General features: G+C 38.6%; 2 protein-coding genes across 2 annotated transcripts in view; both read left to right on the top strand.

Annotated features, from left to right (window-relative positions):
* cfap61 (cilia and flagella associated protein 61) overlaps nt 1–16,474 on the top strand; it is a 34,021-nt gene extending 17,547 nt beyond the window's left edge. Inside the window, 11 exon segments of the mRNA XM_046835702.1 lie at nt 805–932; nt 7,434–7,526; nt 7,930–8,098; nt 8,447–8,621; nt 10,352–10,644; nt 11,237–11,517; nt 11,519–11,562; nt 13,106–13,194; nt 13,709–13,914; nt 15,263–15,350; nt 16,291–16,474. Of these exon segments, the coding sequence (XP_046691658.1) occupies nt 805–932; nt 7,434–7,526; nt 7,930–8,098; nt 8,447–8,621; nt 10,352–10,644; nt 11,237–11,517; nt 11,519–11,562; nt 13,106–13,194; nt 13,709–13,914; nt 15,263–15,350; nt 16,291–16,407 (1,683 nt within the window). The 3' untranslated portion in view covers nt 16,408–16,474.
* Nucleotides 16,475–17,140: 666 nt separating this feature from the next.
* On the top strand, nt 17,141–20,794 carry insm1a (insulinoma-associated 1a). The gene has a single exon (XM_046835718.1). The coding sequence runs from the start codon at nt 17,749–17,751 to the stop codon at nt 19,033–19,035; it is 1,287 nt and encodes a 428-aa protein (XP_046691674.1). The 5' UTR covers nt 17,141–17,748; the 3' UTR covers nt 19,036–20,794.
* The last annotated feature ends 1,998 nt before the right edge of the window (nt 20,795–22,792 follow it).

The raw sequence follows: 22,792 nt of genomic DNA on the forward strand, positions 1-22,792 counted from the left end.
CAAAACTAACCTTGTGGGGTTTATTTTTTTTCAGTCCTCTTTCAGGCTTTTAGGCTCCACAAGTAACTTCAATTAGGCCATTCTAAAAGCCCTCGAAACCCAGCCATTGATTAGGGGATTTTTCTCAGGAATAAGAGGGTCAAATACTGACGAGTGCACAATCAGTTACGTTGCCTTATGTTGTGATGATAAATTGCGTTGCCTCTTTTAGTTCTCTTCTCCCTTTTCTCTGCACCCTTGCTCAATCAGACAAGGTGTACTGCAGGAGCCCTCCACCAAATTATCCTTTCTTAAGGACCAATTAGAGCTGGAGATTAGGGATGGAAATGATTGGGAGGATTTGATGGTTTTGAACGGATTCAAATGCCACGTGCATACTCTACATGTTAAACCTTTACAAATGTTACAAGAAAAGCAGAAAGCGTGAGAAGCGAGTACATCAGGAAACGCTGAACAGTTTTTGCTCCATTTTTATTACCATGTGGACCTTTAAAACATTACAATATATTACATTTGACAGCTTCTTTCTCTTTTTTTGGCATGAAAGTGCTTTGTAAAATGCACAGTATGGGCCGGTTCATTCCATTAGACTATTATCATTAGGGACTGGGAGACTCTTACAAAATGTGTGCAGGTAATCAGTATGGCTTTTAAGAATGCAGTAATTTCCGTTAGCTGGAGTTTGTCGGTTAAGTGAAAGATGGTCCTTTGCAGCAATTTTGCCAGCCTTGTTATGCATATGTGCCTTAATAGAGCTGTCACACATGTAGACTCATTTTTTCTCCCCTTGTTTGTCTTTCCTAGGTCCCTTACGCACTGAATCACATTAACCGGAAGCTAACGATGGAGTCCAAAATTAACATCAATGCCAGGATTGTTGTGGTAGGAGCTTCAGACACTGGTTTGGCCTTTTTGGAAGCTCTTGTATTCTGGTAAGGATAATACATAGTGAATCAGACCAAGCATATTTGATGGTTGGGGCTTTTCAGATTAGTATATAGTTGTAGGTTTCACATCATGCAAAGCTCCTGAATCTAAACCATTTAGAATATCTTAAAAGACACAACAAAACTATACAGAGATTTGTAACTTCAGGTTTCTGAAAGAGTAATTATTTGTAATGGTTTGCTTTTTTAAACATAAAATGTTACCAGGTCTGCTTGACATGGTGAACAGCTCAAATAAGGTGCTTTGAGCAAAGTCTGCATTGCATGCTGTTAAATTTGTACATGCTAGCAACGCTAACGTTATCACTCTAGGTGTCAGATATACATCATACATTTAAATCAGGCTTTTTACTTTTTGTGCTTTTGGCTAAACTGTCACTTTAAGCAGACGTTCCACTTCAATCAAAAGCAACAAATAATGCTAAAGCCCTCAAGAGCATTCATTATTTTCATCAGAAAGACTAACAGCAAGGTTTTTGTTTTGCGAGAGGAGAGAAAACAGCATAGCATGTCATCTTTGGGGTGATTATAATTAGTGGAAGTGACTCCAGGGATTTGGGACAGACATTGATTGCCTGAAATATGAGCTTAGAGGCTTATACGCTAAAACTCATCTCAACGTGGCTTTTTCACCAAGGCAATTAGTGCCTCTGTCATGCACCGCGATTGAGTTGTATTTGTACTTCAAAGCCTGTGATTGTACGCTCAAAGCCTGTGATTCATTTTTTTTTCTTTGACTGTTCATATTGCACAGCACTGATAATGTATGCTGTTTATTGTGTACTTATTGGAAGATTCCAATCTAGGGAAATTTTTATAGCAGACTCATATAAATGCTTCGTGTTTGCACACAACGTTCAGCCAAACAAAAGGTGCATTTTATAGCTGTTATCATATCCCCAAAAGCAGATAACTACCTGGCAACCAGAGGTCAGATTGAATGTGTATGTGTCTCTGTTTTTCTATGTGTGAGTGTGTGTGGGTCTACGTTAACTCTTGCGGCATTGGCCGGCTCAGTGGGCATGCAGCTGCTTGAGGTTGGCAGCTTTCGCACAGGCGCTAGCCCTTTAATTAGCCTCTCTACTGTTCTCCTGTCAGGCGATCGGTGTTTGCTGTCACTAATGACTTGACTAATGAGGCAGTTAGTGTCCACTAAAAGTGATGGCGGCTCGGAGCGAGTAAGCGACGGGGCAGGCTGCGCTCTTATCTCCTAAACCCAAAGCTCCATCCCCCATGCTCTCCCCTTGTCCCCTCCTCTCCATCAGTCACTACAAAGGGGTCATGAGCAGTAGCAGCAGGGACAGATAAAGATTCATGGGTTTCCCTGCTTGTCTTCTGAGCCCTGGAGGTCTGAGCTCGGCCACAGTAGTGGCCTGTGTGTCACTGATAAGATGGAAAAAAGCCACAGGATGGCATTGTGCTGAGGAGCGGTAACTGTAATGCCTCTGCCCTTCAGCTTTACAGCCAGAACGGAGATTATCACAGCAAAGCCATTGCTCATTTTTGGAACTTTTGGTGTTTTTTTTCCATTGAAGATAAAATAACACATTAATTAGATGCAATAATAACAATAATTATAATAATAAAACTGCTCAGTATTAATTAAGGTTTTCAGACACTTTAGTCATTTTGAAAAATCAAGGTGAATTTTTTTTTATACTACATACCTTCCACTACCTGTATTGGATTCAGACTCAAAGTGGGCACAATGGGGAATACACCACATAATGTGACAACCTTTTATTTCAGTGCACTAAATAAAAAATATTTATACACCCATTTCCACCTAGAGAAAGTCGTTGAAATGTTTTTGGACACTTCAAGGAAACCCACCCAGACCTGTAAATTACATGGTCAGGGTCAAACCCAGGACCCTTTATTAAATTTTTTTTTTTTTTATATAACATGGGTTTATTTTGTAACCTACAAAAAATAGGGGGGGGGCAGTTTAATCTAAAACATGGCTTTCATTTGTCTTTATTAAATAGTTAAATAGTGATAGTTTAATTGTATGTATTATTTGTTTAGGTTTGAGACAATATTGTAAAGTTCTCAAGACTCAAGTGAAGACTGTATTGACCTAAACTTACTATTGGCATTTGTTCTTGGACTTGTCTTTGGCATTGATTTTGCTAAACATGATCTTAAACAAGTTTTTGTTGTTTTGACTTTTTATTTTTTAAAAACAGTTTACTACACAAAAAGTGGTAGGTCAATGGTCAATGTTCTGGGTTTCTGATCGGAAAGTCAGGGGTTTTAGCATCATTATTGCCAAGATGCTGTTCTTGGGCCCTTAGCAAGGCCTTTAATTCTTTGTTCTCTGGGGGCGCTGTATCATGGCTGACCCTGCACTCTAACCCCAGCTTCCTAACACTGCTGGGATATGTGTGTACATGTGACAAGTATGAAGCACCTTTATCTAATCACTGGCTCAATACATGAATGACAACAATTTAATTAATTAATTGCTTGGCTAATGCTTTTGATTTTGATTTTGATCTTGAAACTCCATCTTACTTTCATTTGGTCTCAATTTTGACTTGTCATTGACCCCCTTAAGAAGCACTCTTGTTTTAATCTCAGCTGACCTTTGACATGACTTGGATTTGACAGTGTCTTGACTACATCCCTACATTTCCTAACAAGCCTATCAGCATGTAGCGTTTAACAGTTTGCTGGGAGGAGTAAGTCTACTGCATGAGTCTCTACTCTTATCCCCAAAGGACTGGAGTATGTGGACATTTCTTTATTTATCCAAGCAGGAGCCACACGATAGTCCATTTAAAATCAAGACCAATTGATTAAACAGGTGGAAGCAGATGTGACTCCTACTTGGTTGGAGTGGAAACCACCCACACTGGTCCTTTGCAAATAAGATTGGATACCTCAGTCTACTGTGATGAAAGATGAACCCTGACCTAGTAAAAATCACAGAGACTCACAAATAAGATTAAGATATGAGTAACAGAGAATACTAAGTAATCTGATTCACTGAGCAGTTAATGCTGCACTCTGTAAATTACATATTAATAAAATAGGATTCACTCATATCAAAAATGTAATCTATAAGCAGCTAATCTGATTAAATGCTTTTCAATTTGTCCTTCTCAGATTACAAATACATGGATTTAATTATATAATCTAGATTACATGTAGCCTGTGGCTGCTAGGCACAGCTGGTATATTACCAAATAAGTGGTTTCTTTACTGTTCTAGTTCCAGTTAATTTTTAACCTAGAAACAAGTGAACACAAAAGAAAGAAACTAGTAAATTGAGTGTAAACCGACAGTGAAATGTTTAGTGAAATTATACAGTGTCAGGCATGTAGAATAGAATAAAATATGCAGGACATAAAAGGAAATCAAGAGAAAATGATAGTTTATGTAGTCTTTTCTGTACACTGTAGGCAAATATGCAGCTTTAATTATATTCTTTTTTTTTCATTTTGCCCTTGACTATTAGTAATTCCTTAAGGTAATTAGGATCTTGTGCATAAATGATTAAGGAGCATGTCCTGGAAACAGACACAGCAACATGCTTCCATGAATCAACCTGTGCTCTAAAAATATGATATAGTGAAAGCAATCAAAAAAGGTTTTTAAGCTTGTTAGAAATATGAACAACTGTAGTTTATGGAGCATATGAACAATTTGTACATTTATGTAAACTATTCACAGATTTATGTTTACTATACCGTCTCTGATCTGATCTGATTAGTAAAACAATATCATTGTTTAGTGTATAAAAAAGCAAACAATGAAAACGATGCTTTAAAATACCACAATAATGAGGAAAATGGAAAATTTGATAAAGCACAAACGTACAAACAAAATACATGCAAACGAATACAAAGGACGGAGATACCATCAGAAAGCCATAGAAAGCAGAAATAACAACAACCATGGAAGACAAACATGAGACGATAAGTGTTATGAAGAGTAAAGGGCTGGAGTAGTTGACACTGGAACAGGTGTGGGTAATCAGTAGCATGTGATAAACAAGGAATTACACTGTTGGGTAACGTAGTCCCAAGACATAATACTAATCAAAAGTGAATGGACAATCCAAAACATATGTATCATCTGTTCACAGCACTTTTAATTGCTGCTCAGCAATAAAAGTAACTTGATGTTATTCAGTTTTGTGTAACTGGTTCCTTAGGCACTTTAGTTAAATACTGTTGGTCTAAGCCATTCAGGTGTCTTTAGACCTAGTCTGCAGGAAAGTGAAGAAAAGTGCTGCTTTTGTGTAGTGGTGCCAAGAGTTCCACTAACTAGTGCAGGCAGAAAAGGTCCTTTATACAAAAAAGTGTTCATTTTCTGTTTTACAATGAGCAGACATAATTGTGTGTCCGTGTGTGTGTGTTTGGGAGAGTGGTCTTATTCTTCTGAAGGAACAGAAAACATGGCTACTACTGGACACTAAACAGAACTGTTTGGGTTTGGTTTGACTTTGAAGCACAGAGTACAAAACTTAATAATAAACGTGATCAGACATCTTAGTAGCATGATGTATTGCCAGACACAACTGTATGTTTTGATGGACGTTGCCCCACCATACATCAAATAACACTACAGTACTGGTGGCTTGTCTTCTTGTCTGTCTCAATCGCTCAGAAAGCCTCTAATCCAGAGCAGAGGTCTGAGAGCAGTGTGTTCCTGCGTCCAGTTTTTGTGCTTCAGATCAGTACTGACGATCTCCAGGGCTGCGGAGCTGCACACACGCTGCGATAATGTCACTCTTGCACACACACACAGACACACAGACACACACAACAACCCATTTACATGACAAGGGACCTTTTTACACTCCTGAGGGTAAACGCGGCCTCAGGGAGGGGGACTAAACACGCAGCGGAGGGTAAAAAAGAGAGAGAAAACAAAGGAAGGGCTTTTACCGTGATGCTTGGAAAAGAAAGCGTTTTAATGTATGCCAATGCAGCAGGCGAAATAGAGGGATGTCAGTAGTGGACTGCATCTGCCACTCCTGCATTCACAGAATAACCCCACACACCCCACAGCCTTTTGTTCCACCTCTAATGGTGTGCGGTTATCACTGCTGTCCTCACGCTCATGTCCCTGCTTTCAGTGGCATTCTTCTTGCAGGGAAAAAAAAGGCTGATTATCGTAAATGGGAAAAATCCACTTTACAAATACATCTTCATTTAGGAGGCATCTATATGAAAGCATTATACTGAACAAAGCCCAGCGCAGGGTCAGGCCTTCTTTTTTATTCTTTCATAGTGAAAACAGATGGTATTTTAGACACAGAAATAGAGCTGTGCTGGTTTGAAAACGCAAACAAAAGTTATAAAGGTAATGCTTTACATTACAGGTCACATATTCAATAGATTATTTTGTTAGGCTGTTAGTAAATCACTGATTAAGTATAATTAATGTTATCTCATTAAACTTAAAAGACAGCACATGTGATCGATTTAACACTGTGAATCATTTCCCTTTAGAGTTTACAGTAAATTACTGGCAAATTTTGCAAATTACAAGAATCAGAATTTTTAAAGGAATTCAAAACAGATTCATTTCAATTAAATTTAATAATCAGGAAGATGTGCAAAATCAGTCTAAATGGTTTAAAACTAAAAATGTCATTTTTAAAAGTAAACATTTTCCTCTTTTTTCACATTTCTGTGTTATTTTAAGTAAGTACCTTCTAATATGCCTATTAACTAGCTAACCTGTGACATGCAATGTTTATAGCTTTTTTCTAACTAATCTAAACTCTAACTAATAGTCTCTTTATACATTGTAAATTAATAGTAATAATCTCAAATTACAAATTACAATATTCACAAATATTCCTGTGAAACAACATTCAGTTTTTTAGTGACTTACTGGTTTACTTACTAGACTTACTGGTTTAGGATACAGTGTGACTTTCTACACTGCTATGCTATCTAGAAATATGAAGTGAAGTTGAATAATGTTATCCTTGGCCTTGGAAATTCAGTGGTATTTTTTTTTTTTTTATAAAATTTTAAATTTAATATAATGCTACAATTGTCCCCACCTCCCAAAGTTTACTAGTGTAGTTGTACTTTAGTAATACTCCTGACAATTAAGTTTACAAATCCTTATAAGGGGCAATATCGTGAAGCATTGAACAATTCATTAACAGCTCAGCATCGACCCCCCAGCTTCTAGGCTGCTTTTTTAATTTATTTTTTTTATTTAGCATATTCTGCTTGTGTCCATGAGTGCTTCCTCTGGGTTTTCTATGTTCATCCTGGAATATATTTTCCAGAGGTGGTGTCCCATCCAGGGTGTATTACCACTTTATACAGTGATGCTGCGAAGATTAATGTACTTATTGTAGATGAATAAATGAGATTATGATAATTATATATGTCTGATGCAAATTTATGAACATTTACACAGAAGGCATTGTCACACATTTATCTAGGTTTTAGCAGCTTAAATGTTTTTCCTGAAAATATTTAGAAAGTCTATTCCTATTCCTGTTTGCAGCCCGCACCTTCAGTTCAACAACCTGACTCTCATCTCACCTCTTGGCTTTCCTGAACACCACAGTACTGAAAACATCAGCTTTCTATCTACAAGGTAAGCAAGATCAGAATTACATATGACATTTATCAAGTCTTGCATAGGCAGGTAGAAAAGTTATATCCAGTTGTAGTTGTCAGATATGATGTTTAGACCTGCAGCATAGACAATCAAGAAAGATTGTGTCTCATTTTAAGGCCACAAGGGACAGTCATCAGTTTGCCATGTTCAAAGACCTAAACAAAATTGTTCAGTCTGTATTGCACATTACCAATAGTACTACATTTGATGATTCCCTGATCCTTATAAATAGACCTTTGCATTCCTGGCATTTTGTGTTTTTTAACCTGTGCTTTTGGATATGATTATAGTTTCACCTTGTTTGCCTGACTTATAAATCAGACTGTCTATACATAAATAAGCAGACTCTCTGCAAAGCTCACTTTCACCTTCTGTGCAGTCATTGCTACACCGAGCGGGATCACGGTCAGCTCTCACTTCGCTCCTGGGTCAATGTGGTGATGGGAAAGATGACAGCCATAGACAGGAGAGCAAAACGTGTACAAGTAAACGGACATCACTACATTCATTACGATCAACTCATCCTCTGCACTGGTCAGCAATACGAGGTGAGAGAGACAAAGAATTACTATTCTAATTAAGACAAATGACAGATTTTTGTCAAGAGATAAATTATTCGTAGATAAAACCGCAATCAACAATTTTGCTTGAATGAGATGTTTAGGATTTATACATTAGTGGTTTAATACTGTATAAACCCTATCTTTCTCTTAATGTTAAAACTACTACTTGAACAGCAGTTTAGGAAAATAAATAATAAGTATAATTCAACTTAAATCAGTGATTGGTAGTTTGATTCGGATTAGTAATTCCTGAACTGTATAAAACCACAATTAGGTTCATATTACACAAATTTCTCATACAAATAATTGTGGAATTGTGTATATATTTCTCAGATGGTTTGTCCTACTGGAGTAGAAATCAGTACATGGTCCTCGACCAGCTCAGTGCCAGAGCAACATGTATTCAGATACACTAGTCACATTCCCTCCAACCTCTTCACTCTGAATGGCCAGCAGGAATGCACTCAGGCCTACTACTGGCTTACGGAGAACTTTGTCAAGCAGAAAGGTTAGTGTAGAGTCTTTGGATCTAATCCACAGACCTTATGTGTGTGTGTCAGTGAGTCTTTTCATTCTGAAAATATACTCTAAGCCCTGTGTCGATGAAGCTGATTCAAGTTCATTAAAAGACAAAGCGAGTTGTGTCTCTAATTTTCCATAAGTTCTATTACACCTACATGGACTCCTCTTCCAACTGCCAGCTTGTAATGATGAGCTAATTAGTCAGAGTGAAATCTTTCATCTGTCAGATGCGAGTCGGTCTCCTTCATCTATTTAGGGGATGATATTAATATCAGGAGGGCTTTAGAATTAATCTTGCTCTCTGAAGGGAGCGAGGAGAGAGCCAGTGATACAAACAGTGTCTGATTAGGCCTATTATATTTACTAATTACAGGCTCCTCTAATAATCTGGGAAGTAGCACAATTATGAGTGAGTGCAAATTGTGCCGTCCAAATGCATACAATATCAGCTTTGGCATGATGGAAATTTGCATTTGTGCTGATGGACATGGCCTTGAAATTATTTGTTCCAATTACTTGTTATGTACATGTAGTGGTTTATTTCATCCCAGAGAAATTGAATGGGTTTAATGTAAGTGATTCAATAGTGGGGAAAAAACAATAGAACTTTCTTGGGTCCATTAGTGGGTGTGTTATATTCTAGTATAAAGAATTGGGATATAACTTATAAGATATACAGTATAAATATACTGTATACAAAAAGATATTTTATGTATATTATTTTAACAAGGTGCTTTTCTGCATTCACACGTCATATTTTGCCCAGGCCACTTCCAAACAAAACACAATCAGCTTTTTTAAGTCTTAATGCAAACAAATTATCAAAACCTGTGATTCTACAATAGCAAGTGATAATGTAGTAATAATGTAGTGAATCTCCTCTGATCAAATTTTCAATCTGATCCAGGCTTATTGTGTTATTTCTGAATGATGATTACACAGTGGAGGTCTGGTTAAAAATGTTAACCTGATTTACATATGTTTAACTTACAAATAATTATTTGACATGCCAGATTTAAAACTTTTATTATTTTTTTACATAATAAATAATAGTTTATAAATAAACAAATATTATTACTTTATTATCAGTTATCATCAACCTGAATATATTCATAATTATTTATTCATTTCAGTCTTTGTCTTTTTAATCTTTACATCAATATAAATTGCTTGAATGTTACACCACTACCGCAACACTGTTTCAGCACCCTGGACAGTGATTCCACTACCTTATGGTCCAAAGTCCACTCTGCAGTATAATCCAGTAGAGAGTTGTGCTTATTTCAACAGATGCTTAACCATAACTTATAAACTTTTATTTAGTTGATAATAAAACCAGTTTGAAGGATTCCTAATAGTGCATTCAGAAAACCATTCATCTTATCATCTGGAACAGTTGGCTGGCTTTATGTCTTGTATAAAGCATGTGTCTGTCCTCTAAATGCTTGTCCTTTTTGTAGCTGCTGTATTATAGGGTAGAACTGGAATTGTTGAAAGGGAAGGAAAAGGGAAAATGCAGAGAGAAAAAAAGTTAATCAAACCTATGTTTTTCCTGTTGAAAATACATAAACCATACAATATTTATTTGTAGTATATTTATTTGCTAAGAAGTAGATTCAGATAGTAATAAACAATTACTAATTGTGGTATATTTTTTACTAATGCTGTTGAATCATTATAAAGAAATTGTTAACTTTGTATATTCTCATTCTGCAGGTACCGCTGTGGTTTATGGGGATACTATAGATGTCTACACCTGTGTGGAGACACTGCTGCAAATGGGTGTATCTGGGTCCCGAATCCATGTGGTCCACCAGGCTGCAGATGGGTCCCCATCCTGTTTCCAGAACCTTATTGTGTATCAGGCAGTGATGAAGGCTCTTTTTGATCAGAACATTCATGTCCATCACAAATGCTTCCTGGCTCAGATTAATGATGGACAACACCACGAGCCACTCATATCTGTCTCATTTTCCACAGATGGCACACCTTTTAGACTGGAATGTGATGTGAGTAATGGGTTTTATCTTTTATTTTCTTTCTATCTATCTATCTATCTATCTATCTATCTATCTATCTATCTATCTATCTATCTATCTATCTATCTATCTATCTATCTATCTATCTATCTATCTATCTATCATCTATCTATCTATATGTCTGTCTGTCTGTCTGTCTGTCTGTCTGTAAATGTGGTTTTCTTACCAAATTTACATATGTAAATCATCTGGGTGTAGTTCACATCCCTCAGAGATATGCCAGAGTTTTTAGAGTAAAAGAAACTCAAAGATAAACATGCATTTCCCTTCAATTAAAAATCTCTAGGGATTGAAAATGTGGACAGAGAGGTTCAACTCAAAAGCTTTCACAGAACTCTTAACACAAAGTAACAGACAGGACAAATTGGCATACAGTTCTCGATATCAATCACACTGACACTAGCCAATATTGGGTTACTGTAGCTCATGAATGTAGAAGAGGGTAGATAGCACTTCTCTCCATGTGTGCTCTGTTGTCTTATAACAATATAAAAGCAGCATATATTGAAGATTGTAATTTTCCTTCTTGAATGTTTCTAATATGAAAACTTTATCTTTTAAGGTTTTCTTTAACTTCTCCAAAAAACACGTGGACTATGACTGCTTTAATGCCATTAACAATGCCAGTGTGGTGTTTGATGGCCGTCTGGTTATTGACTCCAACTACCACACAAATGACAGCAACATCCATGCTGCTGGACCTTTAACAAAGTTATCTCGTCGCTACTATGCTGATCAGTGGTCCCATTCTTACTTTAACTCCAAGGAGGTGGGTCAGGCACTGGCAGCCATGCTCCTAAACTTATTTGACCCAACACTGGGGCCAAAATCTAAACCTGCACCATGCTGATGGTATACCACCCATCTACAGACAGCCTAAGATTATAGGTAAGTCCCTTTAGAAACTAGTATAATGCATTTTGGAAATGTAAAATAAATTGAGTGTGAACATACTGTAGAACAATCTATAGAAAAGTAATAAAATTCTCTGTAACAACAGTAACTTGAGCCACATCACACCACTTTACTGTTAATTGTTTTCTTAAAACAGCATGCTGCAAAGGGTTTTGGCTCTTACTTAATACCCTTTTTCCCCTTACTTAATCCATTAAACATAAACAGTGTGTTAATACTAGCAAGCTAACATGGTTAGTTAACATTTACAAACAAAACTGGCTAGCCAAGTCACCTCATGATTTTCTCTACGTAGGGCCAGACACTACATGCATATTAGCTTGTTTTGTACAGATGCTGTATTGCCCACTTCTATGTAAAATTTCTCATCACAACACTAAAATTGTAATCATCTATCCAGGATGCAAATAAGGATGTTCATAAGCAGAATATTTATTTTAATTCAGTTTACCAAAGCCAGACATTGTTTAGTCTCCATTTCAAAGCTGTACCAATATACTCTCAGCCCGAGCGTAAACAAGTGGACCCACTGTCTATTTGTTTCTTTTCTCCTCCTCCCTGTGGTGGAATCTGAGAGATATTCAGCCGTTCATGTCTTTACAGAGTTCAGCTGCATTGTCCTGTGGTGTGTTTGCTGAGTCCGGCAGCAAACGAGGTCATTCTGAGAGGATTACTGACAAAGAAAGCACTTGCATTTGCCTTGCATCAATAGGTGTAGTTACCTTGAGTTATTCAGGCTGGGTTGCTAAACGTATCAAATTTAATTTACAGCAAGAGGCCACGTGTTGTATTGTCAGTAAGGAAGCTAAACAGCTTGTTTAGTGTGGTGTACATAAACATGGCCTGGCATTGTATCCGTGATTATTTTAATATGATCTAGGGTACATTTATTTATGAAATTTCTTCATTTGAATGTACTTCATGTATTAATTTTTGGCTACTATTGATGTCCTACATGTTAATACATTTGTATCACCACCATGTGATGTTATCGAAACACATGTGGCCTGACACAAAATGTAAAAAAAAACATTGCAGTTGATTATTTTCTAATCCATCTCAAAGAATATGATTACCTTTTAAACCATAGCATTTTATGACTTCCAACAATTCCTCCTAATTAACCAATGACACAATATCCATGATCTAATTTCAATTCAGTTTTATTGTGGAGCTCTTTTAATAATGGACATTGTCCCAATGCATCTTTACAGAGATTAATATGTTATAAAATAAGAATTTATATGTCAGTGCCTATAAGTTAATCCATAATGAGCAAGCCAGTGGTGACAGTGGAAAAACAAGGAAAAACTCTGTGAGATGGGTTAAGGAAAAAAAACCTTAAAACGATCCAGACTGAAAAGGGAACCCATCCTAATCTATCGGTATCACCAAATGTGGTGCTGTTCAGTGATAGGTGCTGAAATGCAGAACTGTTCATACAAACTGAAGTCCAAAGCCATTGTAGCAGACTGTTTATATATAATTGGATCTTTTTTGTCCTTCGAATTTATAGGTGGAAATCTACCAGGTGGATACCATTATCTACATGTTGCAAAACCCTCAGGCTACACCGACACAACTCCACCAGTTAGTAGCACACGGGTATGTTTTAACAGGGAATTTTTCCTCATCCTTCATCTTGTATCTATGATGCATTCATTAAGAGATCATACTGTATCAGAAAGAACAAGCTGAATTTACATTTATAATTATCATTTGCAGTTATCTTTTTACAACATTTTTTAGCATAATGAGCACTGCCCATTTCACACTTAAGATTTGTGCTTTTCAAGATCTATGCAACATGAGTTTTTTCCGAAACATGTAAATTCTCCATATTATCAGTACCCTAAAGAATTTATAGCCTATAGCCATCTATATTAAAATACTAACATTATCATTTTGTGTTATCGTGACATTAATGCCAGTTTGAGACGTTGATTCTTGGTAAAAAATAATTATACACTATATGGACTGAAGTTTGTTTACACCTGACCATCCAAAGGCATCCTGTACATGGAATGTACATAGAATTGGTAAAATTGAGATGAGTGGGAATGTTTGGTTATGCTTTATTGAAGTTTGGATTCTGTTTGTTCTTATGTGTGTCCTGCAGGGCCGGAGCATTGTGACAGGGAGTGTAGAGACAGGAAACTACTTCCGGCTGCAGTTCAGTCAGCATAGCATAGTGGAAAGCATCACCTGCTTGTCCTTGAATCCAGTTCCTGTCTCCAACTATCTCTGTCTGTTTGGCAAACACCAGCTGCTGCTTAACCATCTGTATGCACGCTTCGACGAAGATCTTATCCACGACCTCTACAGGTTTGATACACACTGGCATCACACGTTCAATACAATCTTCACATTACAGAATTAACGGTTCTATACACACACGCACACACACACACACACTCCACCAGCATCATGCGTTTAATACATACTTAACATTACATTACAGCGCTACGGGTACGTACTACAAACATACCCACACACATACACACACACACACACACACACACACACACACACACACACACACACACACACACACACAGTTCACAAATATTACAGGTTCTACACACACACATACACACTTGACGAGCAATATAAGTTTTTACAAACACAGATTCTTAAGCATTGCAGGATACACACACACACACACACACACACTTTACAAGCATTTTGGGTTCTATATACACATTTCACAAACATTATATGTTCCATACATATGCACACACACACACACACACACACACACACACACACACACACACACACACACACAGGATCATTATCACATCATTGCACACATGTACATGTATAGTTGTAGTGAAATCCATGCACCTTCTTCATATGATTAAGAGCAATGGCTAAAATGAATTCTTATTTAATCCCACATTAAAATCAGGCCTGTGTGAATATTTTCCTTTCATTTACTGAATTTATTTTTTCATTTTAATTCTTTATAGACTTTATTATCTATGCGAAGTAAAAAATCTTGACAGTGCTGATTTTACAGTTACTATGTGTGTTTGTGTGTGAAAAAGAGAAAGAAATCTTGACTCTCGATCAAATTCAGTTCTTGATTTACTTAATCTTAGTTCAATCCCAGATTAAGGTAAACCTCCTTCTAAGAATCATTGATCACTGTCATATGTGCTCAGTTTAACTAAATTGATTCTAGTTTCATGTAAGCTATTGTTAGAATTATATGAGTAAAGGGGTTTTTTTGGAGTTCAGAGACCGAATGCAATTTTTTTGGAGCTGAGCGTCTAAAATGATATTATTGTTGTCCCTGTGGAGAGCGGCCGTGTGGTGCTCAGTGTCTGACAGTGTGACCTCTGTTCTAATATTTTAACACCACTGACCCTGGATCATCAGTGCTATTGTTTCTCAGCCCTAATCTGTTTATGCAGGTGTCCAATCTACTTTGCCGCATGGCCACGAGACAAAGGCTGATCATCCAGCCAGCCATGCTCATCAGCCGCTTGGCCACTTATTAAAGCTTGACCCTTCCCTCGCCTGAAAAGAAGCTGGCCTGAATGTCATTACTAAAACTCTGGAGGTCGCACTTCCAGGAGTGTTGCGATAATTGATTGATCATGTTGTTACACAGACACTATTAGATGCACAAAGATCTTGATATTTTTTTTTTGTGCTTGTTCTTCAGCTATTTCAGAGAGAGTTGGTGCATGGCTGTATTCCACGATCGCTTTACCGATTTCCTGAAGGACGCTCGGCAGCTCATGACAGCCGAGGTGAGCAAAATTTTAATTAAATCAATGAAGTCAAAAAAATTAATGGAAAAATCACCTTTAAAGCACTGAGAATTATGATATACTATATGGACAAATGTATTGAGACACCTGATTTTTCCAGTTATATGCGGTTCTTCCTCAAACTGTTACCACAAAGTTGGAGGTACGCAACTGTATGCCTTTGAATCTAGTAACATTACATTTCCCCTTCACTTGAACTACAAGACCCAAACCTGCTCCAGCATGACAATAATAATATGCTGTACTTACGATGGAGTGAAAGATCTCCTGCTATAGAGCTTAACCCTATTGAACACCTTTAGGATGAATGTAAACGCTGACCGCCCTGGTGGCTGAAAGAATTTCACACAAATCTCCACAGGCAAACTCCAAAATCTAGTGGAACATCATCTTAGAAGAGTGGGGGTTATTATAACAGCAAATGGGGACTAAATGAGCTGTTCAAAAAGCACATATGAATCTTATGGTCAGGTGTATACAAACTTTTATTTATATAATGTATAATATATATTATAAATAATATAATATTGATGGAACTATAGAGCGTAAAGACAGATAGCTCAGTGAAAGATTTTTCCATCTTAAAGAATAACTCCCCCTTAATAGCTTGCATATTACTTTACTGGCGTTCAAGTTTTAAGTGTAAACCTCACCTCATCTGTTCACTGTGCTCAAACCGATCAGCTTCCAAAGCTTCAGCACCTTAGCATAAATTAGACTGATAAATGACTCTGGTATTATTATTGAATCAGAGGAAAACTCTACAGTTTACTACAAATATTTATATAGTCCTGTTGCCATAAATACTATCCTAAATGTAAGTCTTGGTCAAAGTTTTTTAGTCTTTGAAAGTTGAAGACCAGTTTTAAAGCTTGGTTTTAAAGCTAAAACTGATTTAATGCATTTGTTTTGTTCTCAGCTCGGGGTTTCAAGTGGACAAAGAAAAGCGCTGGCCAATGTGAAGGAAAGCTTTCTAAAGTACCTACTCTTCAATCAGTACCATTTACCCATGTACGCACAGCCTAAACAGCTGTAACTGGAAGAAGTTCATGTTATATTATAGTTAAGTATCACAATAAATGATAAGCACATCTTCAATGCAAGAATGAAACTGTTCTTATTAGTGGGAATATTAAATTTAATGTCATCTGATATATATATATATATATATATATATATATATATATATATATATATATATATATATATATATATATATTTCTCATAGATTTATTTGATCATTATTACAGTATCTAAAAATGACTGATGTAAATAGTGGCATCATTACTTAATATATTTTAATTAATAAAGGTAAAAACGAATTATTAAAGTTGCATCTCTTCAGCTTTATTTTTGCTGAGCCATTAGTTACAGTATAGTTATTTAAGGTAGGGCTGGAAAGCGCCCATGATCACATGACCACAAAAGGCCAGGCTGGATTTGCAGAGCTTTCGAGAGTCACGGCCAGCTGTATGGTAATGTGACGCAAAGCTTCGGTGCATTGAGCTCGCATGCACACACACACATACACACACACAGACAGAGACTCAGAGGCACACGTGCGTGTCTGCATTCATGTGATCAATTACTTCAAACATAACAGCAAACAGTTTTTCTGTCACTGTGAGGAGACACCTCATTACAGCATCACTTCCTATATGAATGTTAACATCTTAAACACAAACAGCATCAATCCTGTACTCTATGAAAGATAAAGGAAAAATGATAGACATAATGTAGAAAGAAAGAAAGAAAGAAAGAAAGAAAGAAAGAAAGAAAGAAAGAAAAAAGAAAGAAAGAAAGAGTGACACTTTCAGTGTTCAGGTGTGCTATTTGGTGAGGATGTCTTTAAGTCCTTAAGACACATGAACACCCTCAGCCTCGGCCCCGTGCATTCCTCCAGCATCTCAACAAGACCGGATGTGCTTTGCTGATATTTGGACCCCCCCCTCCTTCTTGCCTATAGCGCGCGTGCGTGTGTCCATAGAAAGCCATCAGACCGAGAGGAGAAAAAAACCCGAAGCATCCTCTTATAATGAAAAGCTCTCGGGTACATCTGCGTGGCAATCTGCAGCCTCTGTCTCTCTGTCTCTCTTTCCTCCCCTCCCACTTACCGATCCGCAGGGATCTCGTGCTCCATCTGATTGGCTGGGAGGGGGACGTCGCTTTCATCGTTTCGGCTTAAAAACAGTGCAGCTATGCCTCGGTGATGAAAGAGGCAGCTCACGAAAATAAAGGCGGAGGGTGGGGACCGCTCAGTGGAGCACGGAAACGCCTAAAACAAAACGCATTCCGCGCGCACTGAGACGAGTTCAGTGCCATTTGACCATCTAAAAAAAAAACAAAAAAACAAAGTGCCTTTCTTCAGTGTTCAAAGATGCCCAGAGGATTTTTGGTCAAGAGGAACAGGAAAGCGACGCCCGTGTCGTACCGGATCCGCGCGGAGTACGAGGGAGAGCACGACCGCGAGCGGACGCACCAACCGTGCCACGCGCATCAGCCAGCATCCGCGTCGTCGGCGCCGTTGACCGAGTCGTCGGCGGCGGCGCCGCGCGCGCACAGCCTCAGCCACGCTTCCAACCCGGTGCGTTTCGGAAACCCGGAGACGGTGTGCCAGTCGATGTACAGCCCCACGCGCCCCGTGAGCCGCGAGCACGAGCGCGCGGCCCTCGAGCGCCGTTTCGACCTCGGCTCGCCCGTCTCTGCGGAGTCGTTCCCGACACTCAGCGGCTTCGACGCGCAGCAGCACCTCGCGTGCGCGCCCGTGGACCTTAAGATCGGCACGAGCGACAGCAACCGGATCGCGAGCAAACGCGCGGCGCCTGAGCCCGAGCGCAAGAGCAAACCGGCGCCCAAGAAAACCAAAGCGATCAGGAAGCTGCAGTTCGAGGACGAGGTCACGACCTCGCCGGTTCTCGGCCTGAGGATCAAGGAGGGTCCCGTGGAGCAGAAGCCAAACGCGCGCTCTGGTGTGGACAAACCGCTTGGCGAGTTCGTGTGCCGCCTGTGCGGCGAGGCGTACGCAGATCCGTTCGCTCTCGCGCAGCACAGATGCTCGCGCATCGTGCGCGTAGAGTACAGGTGCCCCGAGTGCGACAAATCGTTCAGCTGCCCCGCCAACCTCGCCTCGCACCGACGCTGGCACAAACCCAAGCCGCCGGCGAGCACGACGGCGAACGACGGCGCCGACAAGAAAGCGCGCGCGCCGGACGACGCGAACAGGGAGGTGCAAGGTGAGCTTGAGCGCGAGCGCGACACCCCCAGCCCCGGAGCCTCTGAGTCGGGCTCGGGCTCCGACACGGACGGCGTGTACGAGTGCCCGCGCTGCTCAAGGAAGTTCAAGCGCCAGGCTTATTTGAAGAAGCACGTCCTGACGCACCACGCCCCAAAGAGCGAGAGTCACGCGACGTCGCGCGACACGCACGCGCCGGCGCAGGCGCCGCTGGACCTGAGCGCGTGTCCCGTGTGCGGAGAGACCTTCCCGAGTCGCGTGGCGCAGGAGAGGCACGTGCGCGTGCAGCACGCCTCTCACGTGTACCCGTGCAAGCACTGTCCAGCCGCGTTCTACAGCTCACCGGCGCTCACGCGCCACATCAACAAGTGCCACCCGTCAGAAAACCGGCAGGTGATCCTGCTGCAGGTGCCCGTGCGGCCCGCCTGCTGAAGAGCCCGCGTGCCTTTAAACACTAACGGGACAGAGAGAGAAAAAAAAAACTCATACAGGGGAGAGAAAAAGACACACAGAGAGCCATGCTCTTAAAATCTACATGATCCTAGTTTATCAGAACGAAGTGCACAGCAAAAATTATTAGGTGTTCATGAACACAGGCTGAAGTACAGTGCGGAATGAACACACACACACACACACACACACACAGACACACACACACACACACACACACACACACACACACACACACACAGAGGGAGCATCTGAGGACATGATCTAACACTGGCAGTTGACCACGCATGGTAATTCACAAGAAAAAGTTTTCTAGGTTTTTTTTTTTTACTTGATTTGCATTTAATTATATAACAAATCGCACTGATTTATTACCTTTTCTTACCCACTGTGCAGGAGAACACACTCTGATTAATGCATTAGTATTAATACAGCTCTTCTTGGTGCACTAATTAATGGAACACTGTAGGTGGTCATGTTCTGGGAGATGGATGAGGCCCCAATCCTTGTTATAGGCAAAAATGAATTTAAACTTATTTATTTATGTATTTATTTTGTATTTACTCGATTCATTTACTTAAAACGGATCAGAAGTTAATTTTTATGTGTAAAACCAACAAAATGTGACAACAGGAATCCAGTTAAAAAAATAAGTATATGAACACTCCAACTTAAAACTAGTTCCTAAAAAATCAAGAAGAAACAGTAGAGTAATCGTAATGAAACATGAAATGCTCTAGTATGCGAATTATGACTTGCATTTACTACAGTCTCAGATTGGGTTTTGTAGTGAACACAACTGATCACGCCACACAATTACCATACAATTACCATACAATTACAGATGTCAGATTTCTCAACAGAGAGAGGTCAGTTGTATAGGTGTAAACACGGGCTCTAAAATCCCCCCTTTCTGACCTCACAGCCGCCAATAGTCAGCTTCAGTGTTGGTTCGACACGATGGTTTTTGCTGTGTGCTCTTAGACTGTTAAATTATTTTTCTAGAACCTCTGCACAAGTTCTGTACTGTGTTAGCTCATCTAGACCTAAGAAACTGATAATCCTGGCTGTGCCGTTACTGAAAATGCCTTCGAATTCACAGGAATGGAAAATCTACCTATAAGAATTTAGCTTTAATCTAGCTTGTGGCTCTGTGGACTTTGAACTTTAGCTTTTGTTCTCAGACCTTAATATTGATAATAATAATAATAATAATAATAATAATAATAATAATAATAATAATACAGAAAAATAATAATGTTTTTAGCCTTTTAGTGTAGCCAGAAATGCCTTGAAATAGTTCACACACATTCTGCTGTAAAACTGCCTTAATCGTGTAAATGTGGGGTGACTGAATGTCTTATTTATCCTTTAAATGGTACGCTTCTTATTTTTATATCATTCCAACGTGTGTATATGTTCACACAGGCTTTATTTATCTATGTATTTATTTATTGCAAATGTTTTATTTAAATTATTAAAATTTCAATGTCTGAAATTAGGCTAGACACTTGGAAACGGCCAAATGTTTAATTCAAATTTAATTGACTCAATCAATGCAATGATGAGAAGGCAAAAAAATGTAGCCTAGGGGTCGCAAAAACCGTTTTCCCACCATTGTTAGGTAGCCTTACGATAATTAGCCTATTCCCTATAGGCTGATTAGTTATTGAGGAATCATTCCGTCAGTGCTTGTGTGTTTCTGCAGTATTGCTATGTGTCCAAATAACAATGATGACAATAAAACCATCCAAAAAATTCAGAAACAGAATACGTTTGTGTTATGGCTGAGGTGTGTGTGTGTGTGTGTGTGTGTGTGTGTGTGTGTGTGTGTGTGTGTGTGTGTGTGTGTGTGTGTGTGAAAATGGGATCTAAATATTAACATTGGAAAAAGGGTTAATTTTTCACAGATAACGCTTTGATTCTCTGAAGATCCCTTTAATTATCCGTTTTTATTTATTTTATTCTTTTTGTTTGTGCCACAAGAAGCATCCACTTAATAATAATCTATTGAACAATCCCTGTATCTTCTCAGTCATAAAGTACAATTCATTCATTCATAATAAACTGCAATATTCAGGAAATTGTTGTTCTACAAGAGTAATAACATGTTTTAGCATGTGATGTTATATGAAATAATCAATTTTAACCACCACATAAAAAATTCCAAAAGGAGGAAGGGGCTAGGAATTTAATACACCGCCTCTTAATCTGGACATGAATTAAAAAAAAATAATAAAGGGATAAAAAACTGGGTAAACAGTAAACAGGAAAGATGAATTTGATGCTAAAGCCACAGATTTTTTTTATTTTTTTACTTTTAATTTGTTTACTGCATACACTGTATATGGCTTGCTAGTTTGCTGACCAACAAAGAAAAATAAGCTCACAAGCTTTACATCTTGACAGCCTTCTTTAGACTGCTAAAGTGCAAATATAGAGATATATAATACTCTCCTTGATGTGAATAAAATGCTTATTCACAGCTAAATCGAATCTTTCAGTCCGATATTGGTCACAGGGAAATGATGCACTTCTGCTACTCGTGTAAAATGTAATTGGTTTCAAGTCTGCCCTGCTTTTAAGTCCTTGTAAATGGAATGAGCATCAATACAAATATATAGTTTTGCTGCTGCAGAAAAAAAGTGCATCTTTGCAGGTAAAATGCTTTGAATAGAATCAAACTTATCAAGCATCCTATTAGAGTAGCATATTAAAATATTTAAACTAATGACCTGTTGATCAGCAGTCCAACAATTTAACACATCACCACTTTTAGAGCTTGATCTGTGTACTTCAAAACTTAATGATATAATTATAAATGTTATATACACTTTGCTTGTATTCCAGATATATTCACTTGGTAAGAAATCAAAATATACTTGCGAATGTATCCGAAACACACGCTCTACCTTAAATCACGTCATCTAGAACGTGATCTTGAGTGAATGAATGTATGTGTGCATGGCTGTAAGTTGTTTGCAAATGCTCTCAGCAAGTCACACACCTGGGTAGCACCTGCTTCACCCTGGCAACCAAATCCCATGACAGAGAAGCTGCAGGAGCTTCACAACACCCCAACAACATCTCTGTGTGTTCAAGCAAACCAAAAGATCTCTGCTACACAATAATACACAAAACTATGAAAACTAAATCTGATGTGTAGGGACAGAGACAATGTTTTGTTAGCAAAGCATAAAATGGACAAGTTCTCTCTTTTTTTTTTTTTTTTTTGTAGTGAGTTTGTGTGGGTAGATTTACGGGGCATAGTTTACAGTTAAACCTTTCCTTTATTAAGACTTTACTCATGAAATTCACATCACCTGCATTTTTCATGAGCTCAGATTGCACAGACACACACTGAGAGAGAGAGAGAAAGAGAGAGAGAGAGAGAGAGAGAGAGAGAGAGAGAGAGAGAGAGAGAGAGAGAGAGGAATCACACCGATCAAAGCTTTCTGAATGATAAGGGCACTCTGACATTAAACATCATCAGCTGTTTAATAGTTGATGTACCTTACAGGGTATTCCCTGGCTTATTTTAGATCTTGAGGGAGGGCTCAGCGTTCCTGTAGACTGGTGTTTGGAGGGTGGATGCAGTAGGGAAACAGTGCACATTGAAACAATAATTATTATTAAATGACCATTTAACAAAATACTGAACATAAACCAAACCTGGCTGCTTTAAAGACAAAATACTTTTGGTAAATAATAAAGAAAGAAAAACCCTTTGTGACATGAA

Source organism: Silurus meridionalis, chromosome 23 (assembly GCF_014805685.1).
Source record: "Silurus meridionalis isolate SWU-2019-XX chromosome 23, ASM1480568v1, whole genome shotgun sequence".
Taxonomy (NCBI): Eukaryota; Metazoa; Chordata; class Actinopteri; order Siluriformes; family Siluridae; genus Silurus; species Silurus meridionalis.